Consider the following 16,923-nt stretch of genomic DNA (forward strand, 5'->3'; position numbering starts at 1 on the left):
TTTTGCTTAATTTCCCAGTACCTTGTGTTTGTATTAGTTTTTTCTGAGAGTGTACAAGTATCAAGTCAGCCCTGGTGGCAGTTGCTGGCCTGCCCCCTTCGCTAAGTCCCTTTTCCTGTTTTCGCATGTTTTCATATACAACTATACTAATGTATACTAGTATAATACTAACAGCAGCAACACTTTTACAAAAGCAACATTATCAAGAGATGCAGTTCACTTTTTTGTTCAAGTAGGAAAATCTTCAGCGTTAGTGAATTGATAGCACTTGATTTGTACAGCGTAAGAAAAAAAAAAGAGTCTTAAATCAACGGAGCAACATGTTGCTTGTACTTAATGAGTTTTATTGACGGCTCACACTGAAAAAGAGAACGCAAGCTTGTCACTATTTGTCGAGTCTGTGTTTTCACCCACACGAGTGCAAACAGATACGCTCAGCACTTGACGGCCCTTCTAAAACATTTGCAACTTTAAGGGATGGGGAAGTTAACTTTATTTTTGTGAGTGTCTCCAGTTCTTAATGGACCTGCAAAGTCTGCAGTTCCAGACGCGGGTACGCCACACATCTCGCCGTTCACTGTAAACGCCTTGTTGTGTTTTTGTTCTGCCAGTCGCGTGATTCTTCAACCCACCCTCCAGTTCAAGTCATGTGGCGCATCTGATGCTGACGTGATGGCCGCTTTCATCGTCAGCAATGGGGCAATGCGCGGGTTCTTGGCAGCTGTTCGCTTCTAGTAGGAGGGGGTTAAGAGGCTAGTAAGAGGCCGTCGTCTGCCGCATGCGTGTCGACAGACAGCGACGCACTGTGCAACTCTCTGGCATAGTTCCAGGGACCTCTGAGCGCCTATACCTACAAACCTTCCGAGTCGGGGTACTTCTCCTTTTGTTTGCACCTGGTTCACCTTAGCGCTTGCGTCGTAGGCGCTGGTTTAATTGGCATTCTCCTGATTTGTTTCTTGGTCCCCATCTCTATTTGCCAACCATGTTTCCCTAGCAGCTAGGGGTCGAGAAAGTGAGACTAGAATTCCAGGAAAGAGTGCTTGGCTGTCACTTTCCTGAAGCAGGGGCTGTATTCTAAGGTGGAGATACCGCCATAATATTGCTCTCGGTACACGCTGATTGGCTGCTTGAAGAAAGACGGGCCTTGCGTCTGTCATTGGACGCAAGAGTCTAGGTCATGCAAGGCAACAGCATCTTAATAACGTAGCTCGCTGGACTAGTAGGTCGTTGCATAATTAAGGTTAACAATGTGAGTGGTTTCTATTGGCTTCCGATCTTTGCATTGGTGTCCTTTTTTTGTAGGTTTGTTGTTCAACTGTTTGCTCAGCTATTTATAAGAGCGTTCTTGTCAATAAAATTTAAGTTGAAAGTCAGTGCTTGTCTCATGTGTTTCCTGTTCGTGGCCATGTTTTGCTCGCGCTGTTAACCTTAAGCAACAGTATCGCCAAATATGATCATCTCGGAATACGGCGTCAGGGTACAGTGGGAATTGATTTGACCTTTGCTAGGCAAGGAGTCAAATGTTTATGGTGGTTGATGTCGCGTGGATAATCTTCCTGATAATGAGTGGCTCTGATGATCTCGTGAAGATGTCTCTCGTTAAGCCACCCCGATGCCATGTGACATGATAGCGAATGAATTGTTTATAGCATGAAGATAAGGCAGATGGCGTGCGTAGGAAAGAATGCCATCTCAGCCTATGCTTGTGATAAAGCTCTGGGAAATAGCGGAGAAAATAAGATAACATTGTGGCTAATACAGGCCGGCATCTCAGCAAAAAAACATCTGCCATATAATAGGAAATTGTCCCTGCAAGTTTTTTTGTGTTTGCCAATGTTTTGGTTGCTTCATATCTTTCAGGTACTAAAATACTGATTTAAACTCTGGATCCCCTACGGCGGTGATGTTGAAAACAGCCTTAGAACATGGTTTGTGTGGCTATAGCCAGGATAGATTGTTGGCCTTGTTGGTATAAAGTGTTCATAAAGTTTAACACTGCGCAGAAATGGTGAGGAAGGGACAGGAAGAGCACACACGAATGCCGTGCTTATGAACTTGTGTGGTTACTTGAGGGAAAAGAGTGTGCCACTGTACTTACTTTTGTACGAGTGCTATTTTATGCATTGAAGCTTAATAATAGAATGCAATGTACTTTATGTGCAGATAGTACGCACACAAACTTGCGTGCACACACACACACACACACACACACACACACACACACACACACACACACACACACACACACACACACACACACACACACAAACCCATTTATAAGAGACATTAATGTGCCTACATTGGAATACGTGCTAAAAAGAAAACACATATGAAGTATCCCCTGCTTATTAGAGACTCCTTATATAAAGGACAAAAATTGCTCACCGGTGCATATCACTTGTAAAGTGGTGGGCTCAACTATCTCTCTCTCTCACTCTGTTCGTTTATCTGCCTGTCTGTGTGCATGTGGGTGTTCTTTGTAGGCAGAGCTTTGCAAACCCAATCGCCATTTATTCCAAAATGTTGTAACCTAGGAGACAAAGTGAACAGTTATTGCTTAGTGAAGTTTTGTCTATTAGTTGATCACACACTTCGATGCCTCATGCAAGCCATGTCCACCTGTTTGTATAATCCAGCTGAAAAACTAAATTTTTACTGTATTTTTTACAGGTAACATTTGGAATTATTGTTTATAGCTTGAAAAATACAAAAACAATGCAGACACTTCGTATGGGATGGTTGAAAGGCCTCTGTTTCGAGTCATCACTCTTTCTGCGATGCCTTCATACATGAATTACGTGCACACATTTACTACTAACAAAGCACTCAAATTGACGTGGTAACACTTCCAAAATAAAGTTTGATTTCTTCAGTGATTGCAATGAGACTGGTAGCACAGTAATGAATCACTGATTAATCCATATAACACTGCTCTGAGTCACCGGTGCTATACAATGTAAGTGCGTCATTGCACGTTGCACAGTTGACAAACTCAAGGACACACAGCATTGCTTGTGGCGCTAGCTCACTGCTGCCCAATTAAATTGGCCTGCCTGCTATCTAGGTTGGAACTACATGCATCCACATATGTAGCACTTGTACACCAAGCACATATTGTGTGACAGCTGCAGCAAAATTATGATTCAGCACAAGCAGCGACTAAAATAAAAAACTGACACGTTGGCCGCAACTATACTTGGAAATAACTATGACAAAATAACTGTGACAGAAAGTCTAATCAGCCTTCCACATCCAGGAAGCATTTTTGGAGGTAACCCACAATTTCAGCTCCAAATCTTAGGAGTTGTGCATGCTTTTAAAGGATTCATGCATGTTGCCACTTTTTGTGAACCTGTAAATTTTTTCCTTAGTGCGTCTGTATTATTGTTCTGTGACTAGTTGGAGTTCGAATTCACACCCAGTTTGTGCCCGTTGATAGGACACTAAACAAACCTAAGTGAATACACTGACCTTCAATAAAACATTTGTTTTACAACAAGAGGTGGCTTATTGAGAAAGTCGTGTGCACATGTGTGCCAACATTCGAGTCATTTGGGAAGAGTGGGCTTCCAAGCTTGGGAAAACTGTGCTGCATCGGTAATCAGGTGAAAGTGTATGTATAATTCAGGTGTGCAAGGCCTAAGAGTGGCCATTGTGCCAAGTAAATCTTTGAAGGGTCTCTTTTATTTTGGAGAGCTTGTGATGCTGCATGCTTTGACTCAACGATTCGTGCAAAAGGGACATCAGATTTCTCTAAAAGGTGCCTAGGATATATTTGCCACGTGATTAGGCACACGCATCCTTGCTTGCTGCAGCAAAGTGTGGAAACAATTTAGAACCCCCTACCCCTTTTTAATTACAAATGAAGATATATATACGTGCAACAAAGGCTGTTTAGAGTGTCCACCTTTGAGAAGCATTAATTGCTCCTTATAAATTCAGGGCACTACAGGCATGGGCAACTGTACTATAAAAATGCCATAAGTTTTAAGGAAGAAGAGTAATCTAGCAGAGGTAGGCAGTACGTTAGACCAGCATTAGGATTTAGTGCTTAACTCCAAATTACATCAAGCTGGCTGAGGAACCAAGGGCATGCTGGTAACATTGTCATTGTTATCATAGGCTATAGGATCTGCAAGGATGAGTTCTTGCAGCAAGTGTTACATGCGAAATAATGAGGAAGCATGAAACGACACTGAAAAATGTATCGTTACAAAATGCATCCACAGGTGGCCAGTGTTTCCTTTTTCATGCCAGTGTTTGTTGCACGCCCATTGGTTGGTGACCCATGTAAAAGTAAATACCCCGTTCCTTTTGTCTGTCTAAAGGTGACGTAAGATTTGCTAGGAGAAGATTGAAAGAAAAAAGAGCAGAGGTTCTTGGAGAATAACCAGGAGGCCTGAGAAAGTGGACGGCACACAGCTGTCTCTTTGATGGGCCGATTGCTCCGAGTGCCATTCGCGTGCTCCACTCCTTTCTTTTCTGTTTACTTTTCTCTTTGGCTCTCTTTGATGATGACACGGGTGTGACCAGCTGCGTCTCTGTGTATTGTTCTGAGTAGCTGCCATATGGCAGCATTCTGTTTTTTGTTTTGCGCTGTAGCTTTCATGCTGGGGTGAAAGGTCATGGCCCTTTGTGCTCGCCATTCTTTTGTGTTTTTTTTTATTTGATGTCAACAACGCGTCCAGTGACATTTCGCCAATGACGTGTCCAGTGACGCATCCAGGGTTATTTGTAGCCTTTTCAGTTTATTTCCTGGCTTTTCCACTAAAAACACAGTTGAAGATAAAAATAAGTAAGTTACCAGATTTCGCGTGCCAGAGCCACAATCTGATTAAGAGTTTACAAAAATAGCTTGGACTTGGGCTGGGCAGGAATAACTGATTATGAGGCTGACCATACATTGGCCTTTTGGAAGGATTTCTACTGCCCAAGGATTTCTTACCGGCCCTCGGCTTTTCTACTATTAAGAAAAGGGAGCTAGTGCTTTTCTTTACTACTTCTTTTGCAGTCCCTTCATGCTTTTATTTAATAATCAATACGCATGTGGTTTAGTCTTTTTTTTTTTTTTGCTGTATTGTGATAAGTGTCAACTGGATAAATCTAGTTTTTGGTAGGTAGTGTTGAATCGCATCCTTGTCTTCGCCAGAAAGTTAGGGCAAGGTACAATGATGTGCATCCAATACGAGAAAATTAGCAGAATTTACATGTATTTATTGAATAGTTGAATAACTATGACATATTAATAAGAAGCTGCCAGGAGGTTTAGCCATTTTGATCTGTGTGCTGGAACGCTATTTGTAGTTCTGCTTGAACCAAAATTTGTGAAAGCAAGTCATCATATTGTGACGGGGCAAGATTTAGGCTTATAGGATAGCGTCCACCGAGAATAATCGGCAGCCGAACAAGATGGCTGAGTTGCCTCTCATGCAAGCGCCTAACGCACAGGCGTCTGCTTCATCTTCGCAAAGTGCCACGCTTGCTCTTGTCGATGATGCACCGTAACAATATGTTAATAACATGAAGTGGGGGTACCAATTTGGCTGTGGTGTTGTGTCAAAAATTTAATAAAGTCTGTAAAAAAATTTCGGAAGATATGTTTTTTCCCCCTCTATCACAATATTCATGGGTAAATGGATTGCTGCACCGTGGCATAAAAAAACGAAGAGTTGTGTTATTGTGACTGTAGTGTAAGAATCTTTAGGGAAGTGATACCATGAGTTCCTCAGACACTAATCTTTATATTGGATAGATTCAGCATACTTGTGCATGTTCTTGTATGAAACTGTTTAGAATGATCTGCATTTTATGTATAGGTACTTATTTTAAAGGCCTATTGAAAAACATTGAGTAAGAAAAATAAAATTTTAAACAGAGCTGAAAAAAAAAATGGTCATCCACCACGAAGGTTAATTCATCATCCTAAATGGAAATGGTTAAAAACAGAGTACAGTGGATCGCCACAATTTTTCGTACAATAGTGAATTCAGATAATGGCGAAACGCCTTCACAGTTTGACATGTTATCCAGAAAATTTTCCCAACATGTAATGATTAAACTTAGGCAGTGCCGATGTATTAGTCTTTGTCTGACCATGTGTGCCCATGAAACAGCGTACTTTAAAGGTGTTATGACGCATATTACCCTGTATGATTCAGCCGAAGGCAAGATCTGTCGATACGACTATGCCTGTGAAAAAAAGTCATCGAAGAGCTGTAGCACTGAAAGATTCTAATGAACAAATTGGAAAGTATCATTTCATTTATTATTAGAAATAATGGTTGCACTTATGCAAAAGAATACTACCTCAACTAGATTTGTGGTCCCATCTCTAACCTTGGTGGTCCTGCTTTTTCCCGCAGAGTCGTGGGTGGAGCTGTACTATGGTGCATCGTCGTCCGCATCCGAGCGTGCCACGCCCCCTCTAACAGGCAACATGCACATCCTCGAGAAGCTGCTGTTGGAGGCCCAGAGAGACTCCAACGTGTCCTCCGCACGCGGCAGTGGCAGGTGAGCTACATTTTTGTTTCCGGTCAATAAGGCTATGTCCATCTGATGCAATTTCAAAGCTGTGTGAATAAGGCTATGTCCATCTGATGCACTTTCAAGGCTGCGTATTACTAGGCGGTTCATAACTCCGCTAAGGGTTACCTACGTGACGAAAAATTGCTATCATCGTGCATGGTCAGCAGCAAGATTTTCTCTTGGGGGACTGCAGACCAGTATTGCATTGGGGCTGGGAGAGAAGGAAAGTGGGGCTTGGGTGAGGGCAAGAGGCTTGAGGGGGGCAAGTGCCCCCTTTGCACCTCCCCCCTTCCGAAACCCATGTCATTATGCGTGGCCTTCACTTTCTAACTTGAAGAAAAGTGACCGTGATCACACAGACCAGGTCAAGTGGGAGGTGGTGTATTTGTCGAATTGGTTGATAGGAGTGTGACCCTGAGATTAATAAAAAGTATGAACGTATTGTTGCTCCATGAGCTGTTGTGACTCCGCGACGAGTTGCCTAGTTAGCAATTACACTGAGCATGCACAAAATGAGTCATTAATTGCAAAAATACAAGAACAAATAAAAACTTCATTTAAAATTCAGCAGTGCTAATTTCTTGTCACTGAGTGCAGTTGAGGGTTCACTAATACACATGTTTGCACACTGTTTTTATGTGGTACACGTCAGTCATTTTGCATGTTAGTTTGTAATTATCAGAAAACAAAACAGCAGTGTCACAGAACTCGCTACTATAAGCGTACTATTAAGCATGGCAGTAAGCAAATGTTGATAGCCAAACAGCCTAGCTCAAGCGGAGCTTCAGCCTAGCATGGTCGTGTATTCTAGGGCAGTTGGTGCCCATAGTCATTGGAGGTAGCGTAACAGGTGATATTCTGAAAGTTGTGAAAGCTTACTAGTTGTGTTCCCAAGGAAAGGCTTGCCTTAACATATGGACATTTGCAGCATCACCAGCAACTGAAACATTCCTATACAACTCCTTGTTTGCACACATGTTAAATTAAATGCTAATTAACAGCAAGGTTTTTCACTTTCAGTATATGATGCAGCAGTTTACAGCACTTCAATTTGTAGAAAATTCACACTACAGCAAAGCCTCACAGGCACTGCAGTATTAGACTGTGAGCTCATTGCGATGTCAGTTGGACATGTACATCTTCAGCATAATGCTCTTCATATGTTATGAGTGTAATACAATGTATAACAGTGTACAGTGCTTGTGCACTGATACACATATATCAAAACTTTTAGTGTAAGGGAAATGAACGTGTAATGGTAATGGACATGGAGTGTCCATTATATGTCATGAAATAGACTGAAGATGATGGAAAAATAAAACTATATATATTACCACATGTTCCTTACACCTTTCTGGCAGAACTTAAGGTGTTACAAAACGACACTTGCTCACAGATAGTTGGCAGCTTGTGCATTTATATTGGTTGGTACATCTTGTCAAACAGAACTTTGAACTGTGGAAACATGGGGCAAGAAAGCGCTCTGTCGTGGACGTATTTCATTTGTACAGCATTTGCACTCTTCAGACCATTCCCATACCATTATCTTCTAGATATGGAATGGAGAGATCAGAAAAACTTTTTGGAAGTTGTTGCCCAAGTCATAGTAGAGCTTCGAAATCGAGTGTATAGAAAACTTGCTGCGATTTAACCTTTGTCGATCTGTCGTGTAGAGGTTTGTTAGCAGTGTTGTGCCGAGGAGGCAACTTCTCAAACTCTTACAGTGTGCACTGCAGTGTTTGATTTGGCATCTTCTTGCCCACAGTCCCAAGAGCCCACACAGTCCAGCAAATGAAACCGTCCCCTTCATCGTAAACAGGGTACGTGTCGCCTGTGCTTACCCTCGCCTTGATTATTGTTTGCTTGGTCCAACGTCAAGTGGACATGTAATTTCCTTACGTGTAACACGAGCGTGCTCCTGATAAAGGCAGATAACATTCAGTACAGCGCAGAAGTGGTGCATGTAACCCATTCTTTTGTTTGGCACTAAGCCAAGTAGAAGGATGAGACAAAAAAAAAAAAGGAAGCTCGCGTTTGTTGTTTTCGTCATGCATGTATTTGTTGTTCTTTTTGTTAATTTGCCATAATATTTTCAAAATGTTCTTGCATCACAAACTGGCTTGGAAAACAGAGGAATGATAAGTACTACAGTTAGACTGCCCAAGTTAGCTGTGCTTTCAGTAACTCGGAAAGCAAAAACTAAATTTTGTTCAGGCGTATACATCCACAGCCCGTGATTTGATAATGTCTTGATGTTGAGAGTTGTATTCGGTGATATTCGGTAAAAAAAAGAAAACTGTATGGAAGACAATAGAAAGAAGAACAAAGGAAAGTATCTGGCAGCTAGAAAACTGCAGACCTTCCTTGCCATGCCTGTTGGGGACAAAGGCTCCTGCTTTGTGCTTTTGCGACAACCACGTATGTTCCTCCTGGTTTGTTGTTGTCGTTGTCACAACAGCATTCATGTGCTGAACTCCATGTGTTGTTTTTGGGCGCATACAACACCGCCCGTCTGGAAAGTAGCCGAGTGTTAGGACCAGTTTGCACTACCCATGAAATCACTCTGTCTCACAAACTCCAATTCCAATTGTTCATAGCACCCTTTTACTTCTACTTGTTACAAAGTACAGAAAAATAATTCTAAAAGAAAACTGTGCATAATTGTTTACAACAAAATTTCGCTGAAGTTTCTATGACATCTTTAAGCTCTCCTAGTTTCAGTGAATTCAAGAAGGCTATGCAAAATGCCTGAATACTTTTCTCTTGCTCCGTAGGAGGAGAAGCAGATTGCAACTGATTGGATTTGGGACTGGAGCAGCCGCCCTGACCAGCAGCCTCCCAAGTGAGTCTCTTTCTCATTCTGTGCTTCAGCTGAATGGACTGAGATCAAAAAACTCATCATGTGAATGTATCGAAGCTTAGTTTTTGAAAAATTTCAAAAAAGGCAACAGGAAAGAATTATGAGAAAGAGGCCTTTGCTGTGTGTGTGATAGCCATGCAGTAATTTCTAGCTCTCAAGCATGCGGAGATCACAAGAAAGTGTTGTGTGGAAAGCAGTCAGCAAGGGCCAGTTGTGATGCGAGTGTCTGATAAGGCGACTACTGACGAAACTAACTGCGCGGTGAAAGGTCCAGAAAATTGGAAGAGGTTGCTTTGCTGTGAAAGCTGTTATGAGATCACAACAAGGGTCATCGCACCATAGTTGGCCAGGACCACCACCAGTGTCCGTAACTACTGTCACGTGAAATAAAAAAAAAAAACTCAGTAAATAAAAAACCCCGAGGCCAGGCAGGGATTCGAACCCAGGCCCCCTATGTTCCAGCCCAGTATTCTACCTCTGAGCAACGCTGGTGCTTGAAACTTCATTGCAAACTGATCATGATCATTGCAAACTCTATGTCGTGAAAGAAATTGGAATAATGTGTGTAATAAAGCACTTCAGAACAGCAAAGAAACAACCTTTACACAATGTGAATTGTGTAAAGAGTGGGTCGTTGCATGCTCCAGCTGATTACTTTAAATGTAATTCTTCGTCTTCAGCCACAGCATCAAAAAATTACACAAAACTTCTTGCAAATGTGTAGCAGGTACCACACTTCTCCGGACTAAGAACCTCGTAGTGGATGCCTTCCCACTACACAGAAGTATTGTTTATGGCGTAGTGGGTTCCCTGCTAGTGCACTTGTAGCAGTTACCCAAAAATCTGTATAAAAGGCTCTAAAAAGGCCTTTCGTTGTGACAGTGCTGCACGTCCCATGCACGCATGGCGGTTTTTGTTTGAAGTGCCAGCGTGCAAGTAACAAACGAAAAGACATGGAGTCATTAGAGATCTGGCGTTTTTTCTAATCTTCTTTCTTTCTCGCTCATTTAAAGTTTAGCAATCATTCTGACGACAGGAGCACAACCTCACTTCCTGTAGTGATCATCTGCCTGCATCACGAGCACGAGAGTGATGTGCAGCCTTTGTTGGGAGAAGAACGCTGATGAGAGATTCGTAGGCAAAGATGTTGGTACTGTTGTTGTCCGAGGGACTCGTGCTCACTGGTTTAAGTGTTTGTTTAAACAGTGTGTTGCAGTTTCCAAGTGGACGTAGACGTTTCTCTCTAAAGGAGTGAAAAGATCAAGTATGATCTTAGTGCCCTTGATGACCTAATACATATTAAGGGTGGACGTGGCAAGTAAAGCTAATTTTTTTATTAATGTACTGTTTGTGATGAAATTTGGTGTGTGTATGTGGATGATTGTGAGGATTCCAAATATGAAAACCGTTTTCAAACACCTCTTGTACTTTTTGAGTTACAAGCATAATTACACTAATTAATGCTCTTCACAATTAAATAGATAATTATTGCTAAATGAAATTATTTTTTCATATTATTATGTTCCCAAAGCATCAACTTGTGCAAGGAAGCTATTAGTTGATTTTTCTAGTTCTTGTAACCATAAATAAAATTTCCAAAACATGGATGTTGTTTTGCGCACACATCGCAGTAATTATAAAATGTGTTCTAAAAATTTTAAATGATGAGTAAGAAAAGAGATAAAGCTTTATTGCACTGCTAAAGGCCTCCTGAGCCTAGTGCAAAAAACAGAACGACTCTATCAGTCTTTGTTAGAAAATGACAGATGTTCTAGCGAAGGCACATAGGCGAAAATCAAGAGTTGAGAAAACTGACTTTGAAAGTTCACCCTTGTTTGGAAGTTCACAACATGCCTAAAACACTCAGAATCCTCCTGGGCAGTAATCCTGAGATGCTGTGGCCTTGGCCTCTGTAGAGCGCAACCCAGTTTCGCGCTTCTTTGTCGTGGAACAATGCGCCTTTTGAGCCCTCTTTACCCTTTTGGCATCCTTTTCGGCTGCTCGCCGCAAAGAGCAGTCTCCTGGATTGAAGCCCAGTTGAGCAGTGATGTCTTGCAGCGCACTCTTTCAGCCACCATTGAAACGGCAGACTGCATCTGCAACTGCACTTTCCACACTTCGAAGGGAGGCGAACTGGCTCTTGGACTGGAGTGACCAAATGACGCTGTTCATACTCTCCACAGCATTCTGGGTTTTTTTCTGCGCACACCTTTCAAGGAGCTCTTTGTTCGAGAGGCGCTTGTAGATTGTCAGCAGTGCCACTCGCACGTGAGGGGGCAGTTTATGTTTGTGAGGCGGCAGCAGCTCTCCCTTGGCCAATGCCTGATTGTGCGGGCACCAGGAGTCAGTCCCACTTGGGCACAGGTCGTGGTGTGGATCCTGGTCTGTGGATGTTACATGGTAATAAGTGGCCATGATGGCCCTCTCCATGCCAGGAACACCGTTGGGGTGGCTCTTAATGGCCCAGCCATAATAATTCGTTAACTTCTTTATCAGCCCTGTGTCAGCCGTCCTTTGCCACCCATGCTCAGTCCTCGGCCTTTGGATTTGTGCTCATCGAGAAGGTTGCGCAAGGAAGTGCCCATTCTTTTTTTCACATTGTTCACACACTCCTGTTTCTTGATCACCATGTAGCCATACACCTTGTCTTGTGTGAGGGCAAGGTACGTACGGCTGTCACCGTCGCAGAGCACATTGATGTATTGAAGCTTGTACTTGGTAAACGATCTTTCAAACATGATCCTAGCTGCTTCTACTTCCATTTGGCCTGCATTAGCATCGGTGTTCTTTTGGCACTGTGGCTTGTGTTTCTCAAGCCACTCCTCATAGTTGTCGTCACCAGGCTTAGGGCCAACAGCACAACCTTGGCAGTAGTTGGACAGGACACAGTGGTCCAAGACCAAGCCTGTGTACAGCTCGATTACACAGCCCACGCCAATATGACTTCTGTGCCCCCTCGTCATCCACGCGCCGTCGTAAATGACGTCAATGTTGCCTGGCACTCCTCCTAGGTCCTTGTAAATGTCATGCACCTTCTGAAGCAGAAAGTGCACCTTCTGTGCACTTTCTGCTTCAATGCGAGTGGCAGCTGATGTGGTGGCAGGGTGGCTGTACTTCCTTTGCAGTCTCTGGTAGGACTTGTGGTGCAGTGCTCGATGCGAAATGTCCATCGCAGAAAAAATGTCATTTATGGCAGATTGTTTTCTGCCAACTGACTGCACAGCCCTCAAAGCACGCACGTTTACCTCAAAGGGGTTCGTTTTTTGTTGCCCGGAGCACCTCGGGGACGACCACGCACTGTTCACTATGCCACAATTGTCACAAAAAAGTTCCATCCTCGCCGCGAGTCCAAGGCAGTGCGTAGTCTCGAGGCGTATCGACCCTTCGTCGCACTTGTTGCACTTTGCTGACGAAAGCAGACCGTTCAGCATCTTCTTATTTACAATGAAGAATGTGGAGTCCTTACCGCCGTCATTTTCGTCGCAGCCTTCGTTCAGAAGCTCGAGCTTCCGCTTTGAGGCGGACTTCGATGCTACGGCATACCAAACATCCCGCCTTGTCTGCGCCCGCTGCGCGATTTCTTCACTGCTCGGAATCTGGGCCGACACTCGCGATAGAATGTTCGACGTGCGAACGCCCGGAGTTGCAACGGCTACCGACGCGGTGCCACCGCAATCGGGTTCGCGAGAGCGTCCATCACGGTCGACGGCATCCGGCGGTTCGACATTCGACGATGTGGCACCTTCCACACTCTCGGCCTCACAACAATCAGCGAAGGGTCTGAGTAGAGGCTCCGTGACGCTTGAAGAGCATGCTCCGTCCGGAACTGCGACTGGGACGGCAGCCGCAGCCGTCTGCCCTTTGTTCCAAGCTTTCCGACGCTTGCCGTACTTGTGGACGCTCCGGAACTTTTTTTGCGGCAACATAGCACTGCAGTATGAGCAAGCACTCAGAAGAGACCACCGATGTAAACAAAGCTTGGTAAAAAAAGCACGCGAACTATCACAAAAACAGCAAACTGGCAAAAAACGAAGCGCACGCCGGATGATTCTCGGCGCGGCGACCGCAGATGCGCTCGCGCTTCCAAGGTTGCCAAGGTGCGCGGAGCAGCTTTGGCCAGTAAGAGGTCGCGCCTGCTACCACGTGACCCGCGCAGCCAATTGCCGTTCTTCGTTTTCGTTTTTTTACTCGCTCCTCGCGCTTTTATTTTCACTCGACGAAATACGAGACCGCGACCATCGGGAAGCCGGCTTTCTCCTCTTTCCAAAGCTGCCAAAATGGCGGCTCACGGTCAACAACTTGGAACGTACAGTGTACTAGAATAGGGGCAGTGTGCTCACAGGCGGCGGTGGGTGACGCACTTCGTGTCGACGCCGAGAGGCGGCGCGGTTCGCAGCGTCACCTGAAACTCCTTTGCGCGCCGAAGTAGAGAGCCACAGCGCAGTTGTTGAAATGCCAGAAATTATGCAACGTTCGCGACATGCAATGCACGACACTTCTTTTGGGGCATCTTATCAGTGTGCAGGGCGTGAAGCAACTGACATCGTATTATTTTCCTGCCGTTTAAATGTTCAAAGTGGTTTCGCTAATGCAGTGGTCATGTCGACTGCGGTTCCGAGGTGCGAAAAACACTACGCACTTTTTTTTTTCGCAGTGTTAGAATTAAAATTTTGGAGTTTAACGGGCCGAAGCCACACTTCCGCTATGAGGTGCGCCATAGCGGAGGGCTGCAGGTTAATATATATCCCTTTAGAATTTTTAACGTCAGCCGAAATGCCGACACACGGCTTGTTTCGTTTTTCTCCTCCGTCAGGAGAACAGCCACTGCGGCTAGGATCGAACACACGTCCTTGAGTTCACCAGTACAACGCCTTAGACAGCCTCCACGCCGGGTTTTTCTTGATTACGTGCCTGCTGCAGGAATGCACGCCCTAAACCCAAACTTTAACCCCACGACAACCACGCACGACGTTTAACATTCTAGCATCGCTGCTTCAAGGCTTTAGGTGATGATTGGTGTGTGGCGTGATTCTTGCTGTAAACAAGACGTAGCATCATTATTATCAACAGCCTGTTAGGTCCTGCAGGACGGAGACCTCTTTCATTGATGTACACCCGCTCCTGTCCTTCACTGCCAGAGTCCATTCCATTCATTGCCCCTGAATTTTCATATTTCGTGTATCCATCAAGTTAATGACGTAGCAAATCAAAAAGAAATGATAAAGATCCATGTAAATTGATGAAATAATGTTTATTTACAAATAAGTGATGAAAGAATTTGCACAAGAAATATTAGGGTAAAAAAAAGGCTGAATAATGGCAAATCGAGACATTTACACATTGATATGCACCAGTGAACATGCACCATGCAGGTTTGCCTCATTAAGTTTTCGCAATCTTCCGGTGTGTCACGCTCTTCCTCTTATCCAGTTTCTCAGAATTAATGCCCTTTGCAAAGAATGAAGCCGCGTTGTGATGTAAAAGCTGATTACATCCTTGGTGAGCCGAGCTGAATGCTCACTGCAGCCTATTTGGCGTGTGCACTTTGTCTTCACCAGACTCAGCACATTCAATATGCTATCAGCATGCAGTTCTTTCTTGCTGAAGTGTTCTGTAAACATGTCTTCAAGCGTTTTTACAAACGAAAAGAGTGTGCCGCGTGGATAGAGAAGTCCACCTCGATCCTTGTGCAGCGTCAGCGCAGCAAGCCCAGGATTCTCATCTTCACATGGCCCGGTGAGAGCATCCATGCAGTCTTGGCAGTTAGTTTTCATTACGCACTTTCGTGCAACGTATCCCGCCACATAGTAAATTAGGCGAGAGTCGCTCCTCTGTATGTGCTCGTCATGCTCCATCAAAGACAACACCACTTCGGCTTCAGGTAAATTCCCCGAAGCAATCAGAACATCTACTTGTTCCCACAAATTGTTGCTGGGAGGGCAACTTGTGCGGCTCTGCTGTGTGTCTAGCAAGGCACTTAGTGCACATGGATCTGCATTACCGTATCTAACGGTTTTCACTAAACTGTAGAAAGATATGCAGTTCATGGTTATGAGAAACTGAGTGGGTGTCGGATGATCGTTACAGCCAGAGGCTTGCCTGACTATTCCTAACATATTCTCAAGGGGGTCCTGACAAAGTCTGGATGTCATAAGGTACGAATAACCTAAACTTGCAAGGTAGGAAAGAAGCTCAATAGTGCTTGATATCGTGACACGCAGGCCAATCGCAGTTGACTGGCTCAAGAACCCCCCTTTTTTTTCTGTGTGCTGCCCTCAAGAATCCAGGTGCGCCACAAAATCCGAAAGAGCTGTTGTTGAAGAGGAGTTGGGTTTCAGGGCTTCTCTTGGGTGCCGAGACGTCATAATGGTGATCAGGCGGTTGATCCTCCTGTCAAAAAAAAAATTCGAATCATTATGAGTTTAAGTTCCTTCATATACATGTTATATTATGGCTTGCATGGCAGCCGCACCTTAACTTTGCACTTTGTACTGTCTTTGTTGGTTTAGTTCTAATCTATGTAGTGAAATATCTATGAATAAGCATGCATAGTAACTTGCTCACATCCAAATAACATCTCCAAAATTCTTACTTGAAAAACTCCTGTGTGCCATTTATGGGTCCTGTCTTTGCCTCAATTTCATCCTTGTAAAGGTGGAGCCCTTGAAGAACTCTCTCCCCAAAGAGTTGGAATGCGTAGGAAACTCTCTGCTGCTCGAATGAAGTTGTCTCCACGTGGCACTTGGTTATTCCTGGCATTGCCTTTAACGTAAGGCTCTTGAAGTCAAGATCGTAGGCTTTCTTGACATGCCACAACGACACCTGAGAAAAAAAAAATGCTTAGTAAAGCTGGAAAACAAAGCAAACAGCACTTTTTCTTTCACCAGGTGGTTTGAAAGATGTCGAATTTCGTAAACATGTGCCCTTTTTCATAAATGGCAAAAGAAAATGACCTACGTCCCCATCTGGTGTGTTAAATGAGCACTTCAAAAGTCCGTTCCGCAAGCACTTTATGAGGTGGGGAAAGTCCGATACAAAGTGCTAATAACGGCTATCATCAACTGGATGTTTCACTTTGCACTTCACGCTGCCACGCGTTCCCTTTACAACGAGCAATGTCCACATCCGACGGTTCCAAGTGGCGCTGTCACACGTTATAAAGTCAACAAAAAGCCCGCTTTTCTCAGTAAGCACTGTGGCCTCTACCATTATTTGAGCTAGCAAATCGCCTTTGATGTTGCCTCTGGTTGCAAATGTCCCGATCACTTGCGTCCATCCACCGACGAACGGAACAAATAGGATCACCATGCCGTGATCCGAATGCGTGGTCCTGTCTGCTGCAGAAGTGAACGGTCCTAAATCTACAAACCCTTCGATTTGACCTGACTGCTTCACAGATGTATGCTCTGCAAGCTTGAGCTCATCTACAAGAAGTCCGCCGTGCTTTTTGAATGGGTCCATGTCTTGGTCTTGTTCTTCAATTCTTCCAACGCTTTTTTGCTGAAGCCAAATGCTGATTTGTACAGAGCCATGTATCG

At 44.1% G+C, this 16,923-nt stretch overlaps 1 protein-coding gene across 2 annotated transcripts in view; it reads left to right on the plus strand.

The window, feature by feature from the left end:
• Nucleotides 1-16,923, plus strand: part of LOC142767614 (BCL2/adenovirus E1B 19 kDa protein-interacting protein 3-like) — a 98,067-nt gene that overhangs the window by 68,121 nt on the left and 13,023 nt on the right. For both annotated transcript variants that reach the window (XM_075869644.1, XM_075869645.1), the window contains exons 2-4: nt 6,363-6,510; nt 8,291-8,345; nt 9,300-9,367. In XM_075869644.1, coding sequence (XP_075725759.1) covers nt 6,363-6,510; nt 8,291-8,345; nt 9,300-9,367 — 271 coding nt within the window. The remainder of the gene's footprint in view (nt 1-6,362; nt 6,511-8,290; nt 8,346-9,299; nt 9,368-16,923) is intronic.

This window comes from Rhipicephalus microplus, chromosome 7 (assembly GCF_043290135.1).
Source record: "Rhipicephalus microplus isolate Deutch F79 chromosome 7, USDA_Rmic, whole genome shotgun sequence".
NCBI classification, from domain to species: domain Eukaryota; kingdom Metazoa; phylum Arthropoda; class Arachnida; order Ixodida; family Ixodidae; genus Rhipicephalus; species Rhipicephalus microplus.